At 45.5% G+C, this 20,587-nt stretch overlaps 1 protein-coding gene across 1 annotated transcript in view; it reads right to left on the reverse strand.

Moving 5' to 3' along the window:
* LOC110165694 (prostaglandin F2 receptor negative regulator) overlaps positions 1-20,587 on the reverse strand; it is an 82,335-nt gene that overhangs the window by 19,493 nt on the left and 42,255 nt on the right. The window contains exon 6 of the mRNA XM_055163780.1: positions 14,899-15,297. Coding sequence (XP_055019755.1) covers positions 14,899-15,297 — 399 coding nt within the window. The remainder of the gene's footprint in view (positions 1-14,898; positions 15,298-20,587) is intronic.

Raw genomic sequence — 20,587 nt, forward strand, 5'->3', positions numbered from 1 at the left:
CGAGTCCACCAGTCCACCAGAGTCCACCAGAGTCCACCAGAGTCCACCAGAGTCCAGTCCACCAGAGTCCACCAGAGTCCACCAGAGTCCACCAGAGTCCACCAGAGTCCACCAGAGTCCACAAGAGTCCAGTCCACCAGAGTCCACCAGAGTCCACCAGAGTCCACCAGAGTCCACCCGAGTCCACCAGAGTCCACCAGAGTCCACCAGAGTCCACCAGAGTCCACCAGAGTCCACCAGAGTCCACCAGAGTCCACCAGAGTCCACCAGAGTCCACCAGAGTCCACCAGAGTCCACCAGAGTCCACCAGAGTCCACCAGAGTCCACCAGAGTCCACCAGAGTCCACCAGAGTCCACCAGAGTCCACCAGAGTCCACCAGAGTCCACCAGAGTCCACCAGAGTCCACCAGAGAGTCCACCAGAGTCCACCAGAGTCCACCAGAGTCCCACCACCAGAGTCCACCAGAGTCCACCAGAGTCCACCAGTCCAGTCCACCAGAGTCCAGAGTCCACCAGAGTCCACCAGAGTCCACCAGAGTCCACCAGAGTCCACACGAGTCCACCAGAGTCCACACGAGTCCACACAGAGTCCACACAGAGTCCACCGAGAGTCCACCAGAGTCCACCAGTCCACGAGTCCACAGAGAGTCCACACCACACGAGTCCACACGAGTCCACACGAGTCCACACGAGTCCACACGAGAGTCCACACGAGTCCACACGAGAGTCCACCGAGTCCACCAGAGTCCACACGAGTCCACCAGAGTCCACCAGAGTCCAGAGTCCACACCACAGAGTCCACACAGAGTCCACAGAGTCCACCAGAGTCCACCGAGAGTCCACACCACAGAGTCCACACGAGTCCACACGAGTCCACACGAGTCCACACGAGTCCACACGAGTCCACACGAGTCCACACGCGACCACACGAGTCCACCCAGAGTCCACCAGAGTCCACACGAGTCCACCAGAGTCCACAAGAGTCCACAGAGTCCACCAGAGTCCACAGAGTCCACACGAGTCCACACGAGTCCACACGAGTCCACCAGTCCACCAGAGTCCACCAGAGTCCACAGAGTCCACACGAGTCCACACGAGTCCACCAGAGTCCACCAGAGTCCACCAGAGTCCACAGAGTCCACCAGAGTCCACAGAGTCCACAAGAGTCCACAGAGTCCACCAGAGTCCACCAGAGTCCACAGAGTCCACAGAGTCCACCAGAGTCCACCAGAGTCCACCAGAGTCCACAGAGTCCACCAGAGTCCACCACCAGAGTCCACACGAGTCCACAAGAGTCCACCAGAGTCCACAAGAGTCCACACGAGTCCACCAGAGTCCACCAGAGTCCACCAGAGTCCACCAGAGTCCACCAGAGTCCACCAGAGTCCACCAGAGTCCACCAGAGTCCACAGAGTCCACCAGAGTCCACAAGAGTCAGAGTCCACAGAGTCCACCAGAGTCCACAGAGTCCACACGAGTCCACCAGAGTCCACAGAGTCCACCAGAGTCCACACGAGAGTCCACAGAGTCCACCAGAGAGTCCACCAGAGTCCACCACCAGAGTCCACAGAGTCCACAGAGTCCACAGAGTCCAGAGTCCACCAGAGTCCACCAGAGTCCACCAGAGTCCACAGAGTCCAGAGTCCACACCACAAGAGTCCACACCACAGAGTCCACCAGAGTCCACCAGAGTCCACAGAGTCCACACCACAGAGTCCACAGAGTCCACCCAGAGTCCACAGAGTCGAGTCCACACCACAGAGTCCACAGAGTCCACCAGAGTCCACCAGAGTCCACCAGAGTCCACCAGAGTCCACCAGAGTCCACCAGAGTCCACCACCAGAGTCCACCAGAGTCCACCAGAGTCCACCAGAGTCCACCAGAGTCCACAGAGTCCACCACAGAGTCCACCAGAGTCCACCCCAGAGTCCACCACAGAGTCCACCAGAGTCCACAGAGTCCACAGAGTCCACAGAGTCCACAGAGTCCACACCAGAGTCCACCACAGAGTCCACCAGAGTCCACCAGAGTCCACAGAGTCCACAGAGTCCACAGAGTCCACAGAGTCCACCAGAGTCCACCAGAGTCCACAGAGTCCACAGAGTCCACAGAGTCCACCAGAGTCCACCAGAGTCCACCAGAGTCCACAGAGTCAGAGTCCACCAGAGTCCACCAGAGTCCACAGAGTCCACCAGAGTCCACAGAGTCCACAGAGTCCACAGAGTCCACCAGAGTCCACAGAGTCCACAGAGTCCACAGAGTCCAGAGTCCACAGACAGAGTCCACCAGAGTCCACCAGAGTCCACAGAGTCCACAGAGTCCACAGAGTCACAGAGTCCACCAGAGTCCACCAGAGTCCACAGAGTCCACAGAGTCCACAGAGTCCACCCAGAGTCCACCAGAGTCCACCAGAGTCCACCAGAGTCCACAGAGTCCACCAGAGTCCACCAGAGTCCACAGAGTCCACCAGAGTCCACCAGAGTCCACCAGAGTCCACCAGAGTCCACCAGAGTCCACCAGAGTCCACAGAGTCCACCACAGAGTCCACCAGAGTCCACCACAGAGTCCACCAGAGTCCACAGAGTCCAGAGTCCACAGAGTCCACCAGAGTCCACAGAGTCACCACAGAGTCCACACGAGTCCACCAGAGTCCACAGAGTCCACAGAGTCAGAGTCCACAGAGTCCAGAGTCCACAGAGTCCACCAGAGTCCACAGAGTCCACAGAGTCCACCAGAGTCCACCAGAGTCCACAGAGTCCACCAGAGTCCACAGAGTCCACCAGAGTCCACCAGAGTCCACCAGAGTCCACCAGAGTCCACCAGAGTCCACAGAGTCCACCAGAGTCCACAGAGTCCACAGAGTCCACAGAGTCCACCAGAGTCCACAGAGTCCACAGAGTCCACAGAGTCCACAGAGTCCACCAGAGTCCACCAGAGTCCACAGAGTCCACAGAGTCCACAGAGTCCACCAGAGTCCACACCAGAGTCCACACGAGTCCACCAGAGTCCACAGAGTCCACACACAGAGTCCACAGAGTCCACAAGTAGTCCACAAGTCCATCCAGTCCAGTCCACTCCAGTAGTACATATCCACCAGATCCACAGTACTGTCCAAGAGTAAGTAGTCCAGTAGTTACAGTAGTACCAGTCCAGTCCAGTAATCAGTAGTACCAGTAGTAGAGTAGTCCAGTAGGTATATCAGTAGTAGTCAGTAGTAGTAGTAGTAGTTAGTAGTAGTAGTAGTAGTAGTAGTACAGTACAGTAGTAGTAGTAAGTATAGTAGTACAGTAGTAGTAAGTAGTAGTAGTAGTACAGTAGTAGTAGTAGTAGTAGTAGTAGTAGTAGTAGTAGTAGTAGTAGTAGTAGTAGTAGTAGTAGTAGTAGTAGTAGTAGTAGTAGTAGTAGTATCACATAAGTTCAGTACAAAGTTTTGCAACAAAAATATTACTTCTGTTTCGAGATAGAAAACAGATTTAAAATTGAAATTATTGCTGCACTGTACAAAATGTAAATATTCTCCTCGGAGTTTACACGGAAATAATAATTCCGAACTGACTCGGCTCAACGTCTCGGGGTCGGGAAGTGTTCTGATTGGACGAGGGGCGCACGAACGTATTTACATCTTTAAGTTTAAATTTAATTCCAATAACATAATAATTTTTCATGAGGAATTAAGTCATGGTAGTTTTGACGCGGAATTATTTTTATTCGGAATTAAAGCCGTCATGTAAAAACATTCGGGAAAGGTTCGGCTCTGTCCTGGACTTTTTTAGTTTCGATAAGTTTGAAAAATGAGGATCTAGTTTTGATTTTAGTTTTAGTATCGTTCTGATTTTCGATACTTTTGAGATCCTTTTTCCCGTTCCGTTTGCGCCACAGATGATCCGGAGCGTCGTGATTCCGCCGCGTTCCAACAGCCTTATAAATAATTACGTAACGGAGCCGTTCTGGTGGATGTTAGATCAATTTCAGATCGAAGTCTTCACCCCCCGAGGCCCGAGCGTGTGCGTCTTAACCCCTCCTCATCCGCGGTGTAAAAAAATCAGAGTTTAAAATCGCGTTTGCGGTGATTTAAACGTTGGGAAAAATCAGGATTCCATGAATAAAGATGCGGCGGGAGCGATGTGACTGTGGCGTATATGAATAATGGATAGAGAATGGAAAATGCACGACAACAAGCTCACAAGAAACACGACAAACCGAGGAGAGAGTTTATCCATGTACGACACGAGCGTCACGAGATTTACAACACACTGAGATTTACAACGTCAGAGAGAAATCAGAGGAATCAGAGGAATCAGAGGAATCAGAGAATCAGTCTAATCAGTCAAATCGGTCACGTGGAGATAAACAGAACCTGCCCATGTTTAGTCCTGACTCTGGTTATCAGCAGGAGGCCAGGACTAAACCAGGACTAAAACAAGACTAAACCAGGACTAAACCAGGACTAAACCGAGACTAAACCAGGACTAAACCAGGACCCAGGACTAAGCCAGGACTAAACCAGGACTAAACCAGTAAACCAGAGACTAAACCAGGACTAAGCCAGGACTAAAACCAGGACTAAACCAGGCTAACCAGGACTAAACCAGACTAAACCAGGACCCAGGACTAACCAGGACTAAACCGGGACTAAACCAGGACTAAACCAGGACTAAACCAGGACTAAACTAAACCAGGACTAAACCAGGACTAAACTAAGCCAGGACTAAACCAGGACTAAACCACTAAAGGACTAAACCAGGGACTAAAGGACTAAGCCAGGACTAAACCAGGACTAAAACCAGGACTAAGCCAGGACTAAACAAGGACTAAACCAGGTCTAAACCAGGACTAAACCAGGACTAAACCAGGACTAAACCAACTACTAAACCGGGTCTAAACCAGGTCTAAACCAGGAACTAAACCAGGTCTAAACCAGGACTAAACCAGGACTAAGCCAGGACTAAGCCAGGACTAAGCCAGGACTAAGCCAGGACTAAACCAGGACTAAACCAGGACTAAACCAGGGACTAAGCAGGACTAAACCAGACTAAAACAAGACTAAACCAGGTCTAAACCAAGACTAAACCAGGACTAAACCAAGACTAAACCAGGTCTAAACCAAGACTAAACCAGGTCTAAACCAGAGCTAAACCAGGACTAAACCAGGACTAAATCGGGTCTAAACCAGGGGTAAATCGGGTCTAAACCAGGTCTAAACCAGAACTAAACCAGGTCTAAACCAGAACTAAACCAGGTCTAAACTAGGACTAAATCAAGACTATACAAGGACAAAACCAGGACTAAGCCAGGACTAAACCAGGACTATAACAGGACTATAACAAGTCTAAACCGGGTCTAAACCAGGTCTACACTAGGTCTAAACCAAGACTAAACCAGGTCTAAACCAGGATTAAACCCAAAACTAAACCAGGACTAAACTAAACCAACTCTAAACCAGACCAAAACCAGGACTAAACCAAGGACTAAACCAAGACTAAACATGTATATATGTTTACATTTTTTTGTTTTTTGTTTAAAAATGTAGAAAAAAACAGTTTGGATCTTTAGTAAATTCTTAAATCTAAATAAATCTATCGAGGTTTGTGATGTTTGACTGAAACTCGTGTTGGACTCGTCTCTCCTCTGGCTCTCGCTCTGACGTCGCCGCGGGGGACAAACCTACACATCGCCGCAGCCCGGGCTTCCTGTTTTGGCCCGGAGCGGTGCATCGTGGGAAGGCAGGGCAGCTCCAAGGCCGGACTTCAGAGGGATTTGAACCGACAACTCCACAAACAAGGCCCCGGGTCACACGGGTCACACGGGTCGAGGACTCGGAGACGTGATGGAGAGTTATGTAAGAATTATAAAACTGCACGCACTATTCTGCTCAAGTTTACTTAAAGCTGCACTACGGAACTTTTCTGGTGAAGGGTCTGCCGCCTGCTCGTCACCGCGGAGACGGAACTGTTAACTGTTTTAAAATGTTCCACAGTACGACTTTAAACTTAAATATATCACCGTGTCGACAAGCAGGTCAAGGGACATGAATACTAGGCTTAGTTCTGGTTTAGTTCTGGGACTAGTCTGGGGTCTGTCTAGTCCCGGGTCTAGTCCTTGGTCTAGTCCTTTGGTCTAGTCTTTGGTCTTTCTCTAGTCCTTGGTCTAGTCCTGGGTCTAGTCCTGGTCGGTCTCTAGTCCTGGGTCGGTCTAGTCCTGGATTCTCTAGTCTGGGTCTGTCTGTCTAGTCCTGGTGTCTAGTCGTCCTGGTCGGTCTAGTCCTGGTCGGATCTAGTCCTGGTCGGGTGGGTCTAGTCCCTAGTCCCGGTGGGTCTAGTCCGGTCTAGTCCCGGGTGGGTCTAGTCCCGGTCTCTAGTCCAGGGTCGGTCTAGTCCTGGATCTAGTCCTGGATCTAGGTCTAGTCCTGGATCTGGATCTGGATCTAGTCTGGATCCTGGGTCTAGTCCTGGTTCTAGTCCTGGTTCTAGTCCTGGATCTAGTCCTGGATTTAGTCCTGGATTTAGTCCTGGATCTAGTCCTCTAGTCCTTGGATCTAGTCCTGGATTCTCTAGTCCTGGATTCTCTAGTCCCAGGTTGGTCTAGTCCCAGGTTGGTCTAGTCCTGGTTCTAGTCCTGGTTCTAGTCCTGGATCTAGTCCTGGATCTAGTCCTGGATTTAGTCTGTCTGTCTGGTCTAGTCTGGATTCTCTAGTCCCGGTGGGTCTAGTCCTGGGTCAGTCCTGGTTCTAGTCCTGGTTCTAGTCCTGGATCTAGTCCTGGATCTAGTCCTGGATCTAGTCCTGGATCTGTCTCGTCTTGGATCTAGTACTGGATTCTCTAGTCCCGGGTGGGTCTAGTCCTGGGTTGGTCTAGTCTGGGGTTGGTTTAGTCCTGGATTCTCTGGTCCTGGATTCTCTGGTCAGTTCTTGGTCAGCCTTGGTTCAGTCTAGTCCGGGTCTAGTCCTGGGTCTAGTCCGGGTCTAGTCCCGGGTCTAGTCCCGGGTCTCGTCATCTCAGTCTTGTTTCCGTGGAGTTAGATCAAACTTTAAAGCCACACTGCGGGACATTTATGGCAAAGTAACGACACAACACGAGAAACGAATAGAAAAAAACCCATAAACTTGTCGTTATAATGCGTTTTCTTCTTCTTTTTCTGCGTTTTTGACCCGTGTGTCACCCCAGAGTGAAGCAGCTCCTCTCGGGTTTTAACCTGAGACCAGAAACCGACACATGTTTCGGATTTGAGACTCGCCTTTTGATGAATGGACTGCGATATTATTTTTAACGTAATTTTATATTGAGGAAATTTGTTTTGGACGGACACACCCACGACGTCCGCTGTAAAACCTTATCTCCTCCAGCGCGGATCCCAGGAAATAACTCTGCTCTTATTAATGCTGGCAACGGAAAAATAATCTGAAAAACTCATCCAACTATTTCCTTTTCTCTTTCTGGGACGTTTCGTTTCTACGTCTCGAGTCGTAAATCAAAAGTGCGTTCGGAGTCGGGCTGCAAAAGTCGAAAATCAGATACTAAAACATAACATAAGATGAATTAAAGTTTGTGAGGAGGATTGTTTTTTAGTTTCAAATTGTTAATGAAAGTTTAAAATCGCGTTAATGAGACAAACAAACTCAATTCGTGTGTCGTTCGTTTGTTCGTTTTTCAAAATAAAACCAAAAATAAGAACATTTAAAAAGTCAAACAGCTATTTTCTTCGTTATTTGTCTCCAAAACCAAAATAAAAAAAACAGAAAATGATTTGTTTTTTCAGTTTTCGATTTTGTGTTTGAATGAAAAATGGAAAAAAAATGGATAATGGACTGAACCGGGACTAAACCAGGACTAAAACCAGGACTAAAGACTTACAAACTAAAACCAGGACTAAACTAGAACTAAACTAAGATTAAGCCAGGACTAAATCAGGACTAAACCAAGAGTAAAACCAGGATTAAACCAGGTATAAACCAAGACTAAATTTAAGACTAAACACAGGACTAAACTAGAACTAAACCAAGACTAAAAGCATGACTAAACTAGAACTAAATCAGGATTAAACCAAGACCAAACCAAGACTAAACCAAGACTAAACCAAGACTAAAACCAGGACTAAACTAGAACTAAACCAAGTCTAAAGTTAAGAATAAACCAGGACTAAACCAAGACTAAAACCAGGACTAAACCAGGACTAAAACCAGGACTAAACCAAGACTAAATTTAAGACTAAACGTAGGACTAAACTAGAACTAAACCAAGACTAAAAGCATGACTAAACTAGAACTAAATCAGGATTAAACCAAGACCAAACCAAGACTAAAACCAGGATTAAACCAAGACTAAAATTAAGTCTAAAACCAGGACTAAACTAGAACTAAACCAAGTCTAAAGTTAAGAATAAACCAGGACTAAAACAAGACTAAAACCAGGACTAAACCAGGACTAAACCAAGACTAAACCAAGACTAAAACCAGGACTAAACCAAGACTAAATTTACGACTAAAAGCAGGACTAAACTAGAACTAAACCAAGACTAAAAGCATGACTAAACTCAAACTAAATCAGGATTAAACCAAGACAAAACCAGGACTAAAACCAGAAATAAAACAAAACTCCAGGTTTGTTTTTGAGGCGGTAAGATTAGAACACGACTTAAAGCTCCTTCTTTTTTTTAATTTTTATTTAAAATTTTTTTTTAATTTGTGGAGTTAAATTCTAATGTGTAAATGATTTTGTTGCTGTGAGGTGCGAGTGTTGTGATCTGGCGTTCACAGATCGTCTGTTTCGCTGCGTTCGCCTCTGGCCCTCGTCTTTGGAGCAGATGGATCTTCTCTGATTTATGGACTGAGCTCAGATGAAGCTGTGACATGGCTCTGCCCCAGAACCTCCCGCCGGCTCCACCCCCCTGCACACGGCACGACTGCACTCTGCACACGGCACTAATGCACTACTGCACACGGCACGACTGCACTCTGCACACGGCACTAATACACTGCACACGGCACGACTGCACTCTGCACACGGCACGACTGCACTCTGCACACGGCACGACTGCACTCTGCACACGGCACGACTGCACTCTGCACACGCACTGCACTCTGCACACGGCACTAATACACTCTGCACACGGCACGACTGCACTCTGCACACGGCACGACTGCACTCTGCACACGGCACGACTGCACTCTGCACACGGCACGACTGCACTCTGCACACCGCACTAATACACTCTGCACACCGCACTAATACACTCTGCACACGGCACTAATACACTCTGCACACGGCACTAATACACTCTGCACACGGCACTAATACACTCTGCACACGGCACTAATACACTCTGCACACCGCACTACTGCACTCTGCACACGGCACTACACTCTGCACACGGCACGACTGCACTCTGCACACGGCACTAATACACTCTGCACACGGCACTAATACACTCTGCACACGGCACGACTGCACTCTGCACACGGCACTAATACACTCTGCACACGGCACTGCACTCTGCACACTGCACACCGGCACTGCCTCTGCACACGCACGACTGCACGGCACTTCTGCACACGGCACGACTGCACTCTGCACACGGCACTAATACACTCTGCACACGGCACTAATACACTCTGCACACGGCACGACTGCACTCTGCACACCGCACTAATGCACTACTGCACACCGCACTAATGCACTACCGCCGGTTTAACATTTTACGCAACAAAACGACGAGATGGTGACGAAATTTTACGTCATGATTTCAGAATTCAGATGTCACGATACAAACATTTAAAACTCGATCTCAATACGAACGAACAGACTTGTTATTGCGATCATAAAAACGCTTTCTCCACAGATCTGACCTGTAACCGCATAGAAACTTATCGGCGATCGGTCTAAATCTTGCCGATCTGGGTCGATATTTCACGTGGGCGTGTTTATACCTCGTTATAAATCTATAAAACTATAAAACTGTAACATAATGCATAATAAAACCAGGTCCAACCAGATCTAACCAAAGTCTGAACCAGGACTAAACCAGGACTAATCCAGGACTAATCCAGGACTAATCCAGGACTGAACCAGGACTAAAAAAGGACGTCAAAGCCAGGTCTAAACTAGGTCTAACTGTGGACTAAATCAGGTCTAAACCGAGACTAAATCAGGACTAATCCAGGACTGAACCAGGACTAAAAAAAAAAAGACATCAAAGCCAGTTCCAAACTAGGTCCAACTGTGGCTTAAACCAGGTCTAAACCAAGATTAAACCAGGACTAATTCAGGACTAATTCAGGACTAAACCAGGTCTAAACCAGGTCTAAACCAAGTCTAAACCAGGTCTAAAAAAGGTCTAAACAAGGTCTAACTATGGACTAAACCAGGTCTAAACCAAGATTAAACCAGAACTAATCCAAGACTAAACAAGTAATAAAAAGGCATTAAATCCAGGTCTAAACTAGGTCTAACTCTGGACTAAATCAGGTCTTAACCAAGACTAAATCAGGACTAATCCAGGACTGAACCAGGACTAAAAAAAAGGACATCAAAGCCAGTTCCAAACTAGGTCCAACTGTGGTTTAAACCAGGTCTAAACCAAGATTAAACCAGGACTAATTCAGGACTAATTCATGTCTAAACCAGGTCTAATCTAGGACCAAAACAAGACTAAACCACATCAAAGACAGGTCTAAACTAGGTCTAACTGTGGCCTAAACCAGGTCTAAACCAAAGACTAAATCAGGACTAAATCAGGTCTAAACAAAGGTCTAAACCAGGCCTAAACAAGGTCTAAACAAGGTTCTAACTGTGGACTAAACCAGGTCTAAACCAAGACCAAACCAGGACTAAATCAGGACTAATTCAGGACTAAACCTAAGGTCTAAACCAGGTCTAAACAGGGTCTAAACCAGGTCTAAACCAAGTCTAAACCAGGTCTAAAAAAGGTCAAACAAGGTCTAAAACAAGGTCTACTATGGACTAAACCAGGTCTAATCAAGATTAAACCAGAACTAATCCAAGACTAAACAAGTAATAAAAAAGCATTAAATCCAGGTCTAAACTAGGTCTAACTCTGGACTAAATCAGGTCTTACCAAGACTAAATCAGGACTAATCCAGGACTGAACCAGGACTAAAAAAAAGGACATCAAAGCCAGTTCCAAACTAGGTCCAACTGTGGCTTAAACCAGGTCTAAACCAAGATTAAACCAGGACTAATTCAGGACTAATTCATGTCTAAACCAGGTCTAATCTAGGACCAAAACAAGACTAAACCACATCAAAGACAGGTCTAAACTAGGTCTAACTGTGGCCTAAAGCAGGTCTAAACCAAGACTAAATCAGGACTAAATCAGGACTAATTCAGGACTAAACCAGGTCTAAACCAAGTCTAAACCAAGTCTAAACCAGGTCTAAAAAAGGTCTAAACAAGGTCTAACTATGGACTAAACCAGGTCTAAACCAAGATTAAACCAGAACTAATCCAAGACTAAACAAGTAATAAAAAGGCATTAAATCCAGGTCTAAACTAGGTCTAACTGTGGCCTAAACCAGGTCTAAACCAAGACTAAATCAGGGACTAATCCAGGACTGAACCAGGACTAAAAAAAAGGACATCAAAGCCAGTTCCAAACTAGGTCCAACTGTGGTTTAAACCAGGTCTAAACCAAGATTAAACCAGGACTAATTCAGGACTAATTCATGTCTAAACCAGGTCTAATCTAGGACCAAACCAAGACTAAACCACGTCATATTAAACCAGGTCTAACTGTGGACTAAACCAGGTCTAAACCAAGATTAAACCAGAACTAACCCGAGACTAAACAAGTACTAAAAAGGCATTAAATCCAGGTCTAAACTAGGTCTAACTGTGGCCTAAACCAGGTCTAAACCAAGACCAAATCAGGACTAAACTTGTTTACACCCACAGACACAGATCCACGTGCAAAACTGAGATTATTTCCTTTTTACGGACAATCGGTTTGAGTCTGGATTAAAAGGACATTTATTAGTTCAGACTTGTGATGTGGGAGGAGCCTGTGTGAGGCTCAGTGTTGGAAATACGTCGATTCTGAAGCTGGTTTTCGTTATTTCTCATTGGTTAGAGATCAGGCTGTTTTCTTTTCTATCGGCCGACTGTAAAGTGACTAAATTGGCCGTACATTTGTTACTGAACCTGCATTGATATGTAAATGAGCTGTGAACAGAGGTGCGAATGATCGACATTTACACTCATAATTAATTACCACGGCGCGCAGCATTTACCGCTAAAGACTAATAGCGGTAGTTTACTTTCTTTACTAGCTAGAATGTGATGCAAAAATGCCATGAGTCCGACCTACTGTCCGTAAATATGACGTAAAGAGTCAGAATTACAATAAATGTTGCCTAAATAAACCCCAATTTAAAACCCACTAGAGCCAAACCTACGTTTTTTTTAAGCAATTCAAGATTTACAGTGAATTTTTACATCGCGAAATATATCGGCAGCGCAAACTCACATTTTATCGGTTTCATATCGGCCACAACAAAAGCCGTATCGGTCGGGCTCTAGTCTCGATACAAACATTTAAAACTCGATCTTAATACTAAGAAACAGACTCGATATTGTGATAATAAAAACGCTTTCTCCACAGATCTGACCTGTAACTTCACTTTTATTGTCATCCGCTTGTGGGTGATGGGTGAATTTAAAGGTGCACTGTGTAACTTTTCGGTCATCTTCTAGTGGTTCTAGAGCTTTAAAATACCTAGAAAAACAGACATTCTGACTGTGAGCGGGGTCGCCTCTCCACAGATCCGACCTGTAGCTTCGTCTAGTTTGGTCTCCATGGAGATAGAAAGGTTTAATGCCGTACTGTGGAACATTCCAGACAATACCGAAGCAATAACATCTACACAAAGAACGTTAAAAGTCAAAAGAAACTGAATTTTTAATCGCAATTTCCATTTCCATCAAACGATCTCCAAACTCATATAATCAAGATGAAACGATTTATCTTAACAAACTTTATTTTTGGATATTTTTTATATAAATAAGTGTATTTATTAGATTTTTTAAAATGTAGAGATTGTACACCAGCTGGATATAGAGTTTATTTTGGACACATTTATGTTTTTCTGTGCCTTATTTCACGTTCAAAGTTTATTTTATTCATTTTATGCTCTAAGGTTCAGATTTGTAGCCGATATTTATTTTTAATTTGAAAGTTTTTTAGTTTTTTGAGAGAGAAATGCTGAATAAATGCATCGTGTAACTAAAAAATAATCATTTGTATAATCGTGATTTTGATATTGACCAAAATAATCCTGATAATGATTTTCTTCCATAATCGAGCAGCTCTACGACGCACCTTTTGTTTACTTTATGGATTATTTCTGGTTGCCGGGCGACCAAACCTCCTCTGGTAATCCCCCAAACAAAAGCCGCCCGTCACTCGACCTCTCGGAGCTCGGCCGAGTCACGTGTTTATTCAGCGCTTCATTTATGACGCGAACTTCGACCTTTTCGCCGCATTCCTCCAGGTGGCGGCGAAGGCTTCACTGAGACGAGGGAGCGCCGAGGTCAAAACCGAAACGTAAACTCGACCTAAACAATGGGACGGGAAGTGACACAGGACGTAAACATGTTCCTCTGTTGACGGACAGTACGGACGTCTGGACGCGGAACATACGAGCGCGATTCAACTCCAACACGAGATTTTACGATTAAAAAAAAACAAAACTGAAATCTTTAAACTCATCCAAGAAGGACACGGGTTTCAGAAGAAGTTTGTACAGATTTAAACTACAGAAAAATATAAAACTATAACATAATACATAATAAAACCAGGTCTAAACCAGGACTAAACCAGGTCTAACCAAAATCTGAACCAGGACTAAATCAGGACTAATTCAGGTCTAAACCAGACCAAATCTAGGACCAAACCAAGACTAAACCACGTCAGAGCCAGGTGTAAACGAGGTCTAACTGTGGACTAAACCAGGTCTAAACCAAGACTAAATCAGGACTAATTCAGGTCTAAACCAAGTCTAATCTAGGACCAAACTAGGTCTAAACCAAGTCTAAACCAGGACTAATCCAGGACTAAAAAAAGGACGTCAAAGCCAGGTCTAAACTAGGTCTAATTGTGACCTAAACCAGGTCTAAACCAGGTCTAAACCAGGACTAAACCAGGACTAAACCAAGATTAAACCAGAACTAAACCAGACTAACCAGAAACTAAAACCAGGACTAAACCAGGACTAAACCAGGACTAAACCAGGACTAAATCAGGACAAATTCAGGTTGAACCTAGGATTAACCCAAGATTAAACCATGTCAAAGGCAGATCTAAACGAGGTCTAACTGTGGACTAAACCAGGACTAAACCAAGATTAAACCAGAACTAATCCAGGACTAAAAAAAACACATCAAAGACAGGTCCAAACTAGTTCTAACCATGATTAAACCAGGACTAATCTAAAACTGAACCAGGACTAAAAAGGACATCAAAGCCACGTTTAAACTAGCTCTAACTGTGGTCTAAACCAGGACTAAACCAGGACTGAACCAGGACTGAACCAGGACTAAACCAGGACTGAACCAGGACTAACCAGGACTAAACCAGGACTGAACCAGGACTAAACCAGGACTAAACCAGGACTGAACCAGGACTGAACCAGGACTAAACTGTGGCTACAAAAGTAGTCCTGGTTCAGTTTATCTTCATACGTGGTCATAAAACATCCATGCGTTTCAAAACGGTGACATATTAAGACTGTTGCTATGGCAATTAACAATTCTAAACGAAACATTAAACATCTTTTTAACAAGAATAAATCTTTAAAAAGTCGCTGAAGCCCGTGAACATCTGATCGTTATGTTCTTCGCTAAAAACAGATTGATTTATTTATTTTATTTATTTATTTCGTTGACTCACTGATCTGCGCCACCTTCACGTTCACCGTCGTGGACATCTTCTCCGCCGCCAGGTGCCACCTGCCGCCGCCGCCCGAGCTCCTGCCGCCCTTGTCCACGAACGCCCTGACCCTGCAGGAGTAGGCGCCCTCGTCGTCGGCGCCGACCCCGCGCACGCCGAGCCGCACCTGCCCCGGGGCCACGAGCTCCAGGCTGGCGTCCGAGCGGTAGTTGGTGCCGTTGGAGACGACCACGCCGTTCATCGCCATGGTGATGAGGTCGCGCCCGTTCAGGAGCCACGTGACCTCCAGGCCGATCTGGGGCTGGTTGTCGACGGCGACGGTGCAGAGGAGGGAGAGGGAGGAGCCTGGCGTGAGGACGGCGGCGGAGAGCAGCGACGCCGACACCGTCAGAGACTGACCTGAGAAAAAACAAAAAAACAACTGATCCAGACCTGGAAGTAATATACATAGTATTTATAGTAGTAGTAGTAGTAGTAGTAGTAGTAGTAGTAGTAGTAGTAGTAGTAGTAGTAGTAGTAATAATAATAGTAACAGTAGTAGTAATAACAGTAATAGCAGTAGTAAAGTAATAAAAATAGTAGTAATAGTAATAGATGTAGTAATAGTAGTAGTAGTAGTACCAGTATTCGTAGTTATAGTAGTATAGTAATAATATTAATTGTAGTAGTAGTAGTAGTAGTAATAGTAGTACTAATAGTAGCAGTAGTAGTTATAGTAATAGTAGTAATAGTAGTAGTAATAGAAGTAGTAGTAGTAGTAGTAGTAATAATAGAAGTAGTAGTAGTAATAGTAGTAGTAGTTATAGTAATAGTAGTACAGTAGTAATATTACTTGTAGTAGTAATAGTAGTAGTAATAGAAGTAATAGTAATAGTGTTAGTAGTAGTACTAATAGTAGAAGTAGAAGTAGTAGTAGTAATGGCAGTAGTAGTTACAGTAATAGTAGAACAGTAGTAATAGTAGTAGTAGTAGTAGTAGCAGTAGCAGTAGTAATAGTGGTGGTGGTAGTAGTAGTAGTAGTAGTAGTACTAGTAGTAGTCATAGTGGTAATTGTAGTAGTAGTAGTAGTAGTAGTAGTAGTATTTTTATTACTACAGTTCTTGTGTCTTGGTGACGTCTCTTTTCTAAACCTCAGACTAATGTACATTTTATATTTTTCTTTTCTTCCTTTATCCTTTAGAACAGAAAGTACACACAGTATATAATGTACACATACAGAGTACACAGAGTATATACTGTACATGTACACAGAGTACACATACACACAGTACACAGTGTGTATACTGTACATATATAAAAGTACTTGTAGTAGTAGAGTGTGTGCATTTCCCAACCGCGTCTCGCCTTCGCACAAAAATCACAATTCACCGTTTGACCCTAAATCTCACATAGTTCTGTTGCCGGGGACGACGGCGCCGCTCCCGCCCGTACGGAGTCTGGGAGCGGACAAAAGACGCGCCGTTTGCTTTTCCCGCACACGGGGTGAGTCAATACTCCGCTCGCCCAAAGCACAAAGCACAAAGCACTTTCATTAGAGATTTGGACGCACGGACGGCGGCCGATGCGAGATAGGGTCGCCACGGTAACGCTCGTCCGCACAAAAGGATGAGCAAACGCCGGAGTCCTCGGAGGAGACGGCGGCGAGGAGACGACGGCGAGGAGACGGGGCGCTCTTTAAAAACAGGGAGGAGCCGTCACTCTCCCATGACCCTGGACAGAGCCGGTCCCATCAGCTAAAGTTTCAGTTTGACACATTTTTAAAGCTGCACTGTGTCACTTTTCTGGTGGAAGAGACGTTAAATGTTTTTAGTCTGGTTTAGTCCCAGTTTAGTCCTGGTTTAGTCCCAGTTTAGTCCTGGTTCAGTCCTGGTTCAGTCCTGGTTTAGTCCTGGTTTAGTCTGAGTCCTGGTTTTAGTCCTGGTTTAGTCCTGGTTTAGTCCTGGTTTAGTCCCGGTTTAGTCCCGGTTCAGTCCCTGGTTTAGTCTTGGTTTAGTCCTGGTTTAGTCCTGGTTTAGTCCTGGTTTAGTCCTGGTTTAGTCCCGGTTTAGTCCCGGTTTAGTCCCGGTTCAGTCCGGTTCAGTCCCGGTTCAGTCCGGTTCAGTCCCGTTTCAGTCCCGGTTCAGTCCCGGTTCAGTCCTGGTTTAGTCTTGGTTTAGTCCTGGTTCAGTCCCTGGTTTAGTCTTGGTTTAGTCCTGGTTTAGTCCTGGTTTAGTCCTGGTTTAGTCCTTGGTTTAGTCCTGGTTTTAGTCCTGGTTTAGTCCCTGGTTTAGTCCTTGGTTTAGTCCTGGTTTAGTCCTGGTTTAGTCAGTCCCTGGTTTAGTCCCTGGTTTAGTCTTGGTTTAGTCCTGGTTTAGTCCCTGGTTTAGTCCCTGGTTTCCAGTCTTGGTTTAGTCCTGGTTCAGTCCTGGTTTAGTCCTGGTTTAGTCCTGGTTTAGTCCTGGTTCAGTCCTGGTTCAGTCCTGGTTTAGTCCTAGTTTAGTCCTGGTTTAGTCCTGGTTTAGTCCTGGTTTAGTCCTGGTTCAGTCCCTGGTTTAGTGCTCTTTAAAAACAGGGAGGAGCCGTCACTCTCCCATGACCCTGGACGGAGCCGGTCCCAGTTTCAGTTTGACTCATTTTTAAAGCTGCACTGTGTCACTTTTCAGAGCCGTTCAGTGTTTTTTTTTTTTTCGTGGAGATTAAGTTTGGGGATGGTTCAGATGATTCAATATAATTCCAAACGTTACAGCTTTAAACATTTATCACTCATCTTTATTTTGTGGTCCTTGGTCGTCTGAGAGTCTGACCCTCTTTTATCACCCACACAAGGACAGGGACACTTTAAAGCTCTCTTCAGGGACATTATCTGGGCTTCAGTAACACAGAGCTGATGTGAGCCTGCGAGACAAAACCCAGGACCAAATCTACTCTGTGTGACTCTGTTGATAAAAGGTTAAATTTATGTCTTGGATCAATTTGACAAACACCAGAGTAAAGTTTAGTCCTGGTTTAGTCCTGGTTTAGTCCTGTTTTAGTCCTGTTTTAGACTTGGTTTAGTCCTGGTTTAGTCCTTGGTTCAGTCCTGGTTCAGTCCTGGTTCAGTCCTGGTTTAGACCTGGTTTAGACCTGGTTTAGACCTGGTTTAGTCCTGGTTTAGTCCTGGTTTTAGTCCTGTTTAGTCCTGGTTTAGTCCTGGTTTAGTCCTGGTTTAGTCCTGTTTTAGTCCTGGTTTAGACCTGGTTTAGACCTGGTTTAGTCCTGGTTTAGAGACCTGGTTTAGACCTGGTTTAGTCCTGGTTTAGTCCTGGTTTAGTAGTCCTGGTTTAGTCCTTTAGTCCTGTTTAGACCTGGTTTAGTCCTGTTTAGTCTGGTTTAGACCTGTTTTAGTCCTGGTTTAGTCCTGGTTTAGTCCTGGTTTAGACCTGGTTTAGACCTGGTTTAGTCCTGGTTTAGACCTGGTTTAGACCTGGTTTAGACCTGGTTTAGACCTGGTTTAGTCCTTGGTTCAGTCCTGTTTTAGTCCTGGTTTAGTCCTGGTTTAGTCCTGGTTTAGACCTGGTTTAGTCCTGGTTTAGTCCTGGTTTAGTCCTGGTTTTAGTCCTGGTTTTAGTCCTGGTTTAGACCTGGTTTAGTCCTGGTTTAGACCTGGTTTAGACCTGGTTTAGACCTGGTTTATAGACCTGGTTTAGACCTGGTTTAGTCCTGGTTTAGTCCTGGTTTAGTCCTGGTTTAGTCCTGGTTTAGACCTGGTTTAGTCCTGGTTTAGACCTGGTTTAGACCTGGTTTAGTCCTGGTTTAGACCTGGTTTAGACCTGACCTGGTTTAGCCCTGGTTTAGACCTGTTTTAGACCTGGTTTAGGTTTAGACCTGGTTTTAGACCTGGTTTAGTCCTGGTTTAGACCTGGTTTAGTCCTGGTTTAGACCTGGTTTAGTCCTGGTTTAGTCCTGGTTTCTGGTTTAGTCCTGGTTTAGTCCTGGTTTAGTCCTGGTTTAGTCCTGTTTAGTCCTGGTTTAGACCTGGTTTAGACCTGGTTGGTTTAGTCCTGGTTTAGTCCTGGTTTAGACCTGGTTTAGTCCTGGTTTAGACCTGGTTTTAGTCCTGGTTTAGTCCTGGTTTAGTCCTGGTTTAGACCTGGTTTAGAGAGACCTGGTTTAGACCTGGTTTAGACCTGGTTTAGCCTGGTTTTAGCCTGGTTTAGTCCTGGTTTAGTCCTGGTTCAGTCCTGGTTCAGTCCTGGTTTAGTCCTGGTTCAGACCTGGTTTAGTCCTGGTTTAGACCTGGTTTTAGTCCTGGTTTAGACCTGGTTTAGACCTGGTTTAGACCTGGTTTAGACCTGGTTAGACCTGGTTTAGTCCTGGTTTAGTCCTGGTTTAGACCTGGTTTAGACCTGGTTTAGACCTGGTTTAGACCTGGTTTAGACCTGGTTTAGACCTGGTTTAGTGAGTCCAGGTGGAAGGACTTTACAGCTTTAATATGTGACTCATTAATCCGATTGGTCCGGACGAAGTTTTGTTTAAACGACAAAAAAAAAAACCACTCGACTCAAACGGAGTAAAAACAAACAGAGTAAAAATGTGAGATAAACTCGTATCAGTTTGAAGAAAGTTTGTTTAAAGGGGCGTTCGGTGTGAAAATGTACTTTTATCAAACTTGCTCCACGTTAAACCAGAGTCTGTCAACAATAAAACTCCTGGAGCAACTAGAGAAACTAGAATAAAAAATCTAAAAAACAAATCCAAGACGGCGTTTTATTGTTTTTAAATGTCTGTGCTTATTGAAAATATTTTAACTTTCAGATTATTTCCTGAACACTGGGCTCAGGGCAGGAACGACACCCACTCCTACAAAACTGACTTTTAGGAGTTTTGGACGATATAAACTTTTTTTTTTTTTTTAAAGTTCATGTTGTAAAAAATACAAAAGATTCCAACAAAATACAACTTTTTCTGACGTTTTCCTGGTTTAGTCCTGGTCTAGTCCCTGGTCTAGTCCCTGGTCTAGTCCCTGGTCTAGTCCCTGGTCTAGTCCCTGGTCTAGTTTAGTCTTGGTTTAGTCCTTTGTTTAGTCCTGTCTGGTTTCCTGGTCTAGTCCCTGGTCTAGTCCTTGGTCTAGTCCTGGTTTAGTCCTTGGTTTAGTCCTGGTCTAGTCCTGGTCTAGTCCCTGGTCTAGTCCTGGTTTAGTCCTTGGTTTAGTCCTGGTCTAGACCCTGTTCAGTCCTGGTCTAGTTCTGGTCTAGTTCTGGCCTAGTCCCTGGTCTAGTCCTGGTTTAGTCCCTGGTCTAGTCCTGGTCTAGTCCCTGGTCTAGTCCTGGTCTAGTCCTGGTCTAGTCCCTGGTCTAGTCCTGGTCTAGTCCTGTCTAGTCCCTGGTCTAGTCCCTGGTCTAGTCCTGGTCTAGTCCCTGGTCTAGTCCCTGGTCTAGTTCTTGGTTTAGTCCTTGGTTTAGACCCTGTTCAGTCCTGGTCTAGTCCTGGTTTAAGCCCTGGTCTAGTCCGGTCTAGTCCTTGTCTAGTCCCTGGTCTAGTCCCTGGTCTAGTCCTGGTCTAGTCCTGGTCTAGTCCTGGTCTAGTCCCTGGTCTAGTCCCTGGTCTAGTCCCTGGTCTAGTCCCTGGTCTAGTCCCTGGTCTAGTCCCTGGTCTAGTCCTGGTCTAGTCCTGGTTTGTCCCTGGTTTAGTCCCTGGTCTAGTCCCTGGTCTAGTCCTGGTCTAGTCCCCT

This window comes from Boleophthalmus pectinirostris, unplaced genomic scaffold, assembly GCF_026225935.1.
Source record: "Boleophthalmus pectinirostris isolate CB_2022bp ecotype Guang Dong unplaced genomic scaffold, ASM2622593v1 HiC_scaffold_11, whole genome shotgun sequence".
In the NCBI taxonomy this organism is placed as follows: domain Eukaryota; kingdom Metazoa; phylum Chordata; class Actinopteri; order Gobiiformes; family Gobiidae; genus Boleophthalmus; species Boleophthalmus pectinirostris.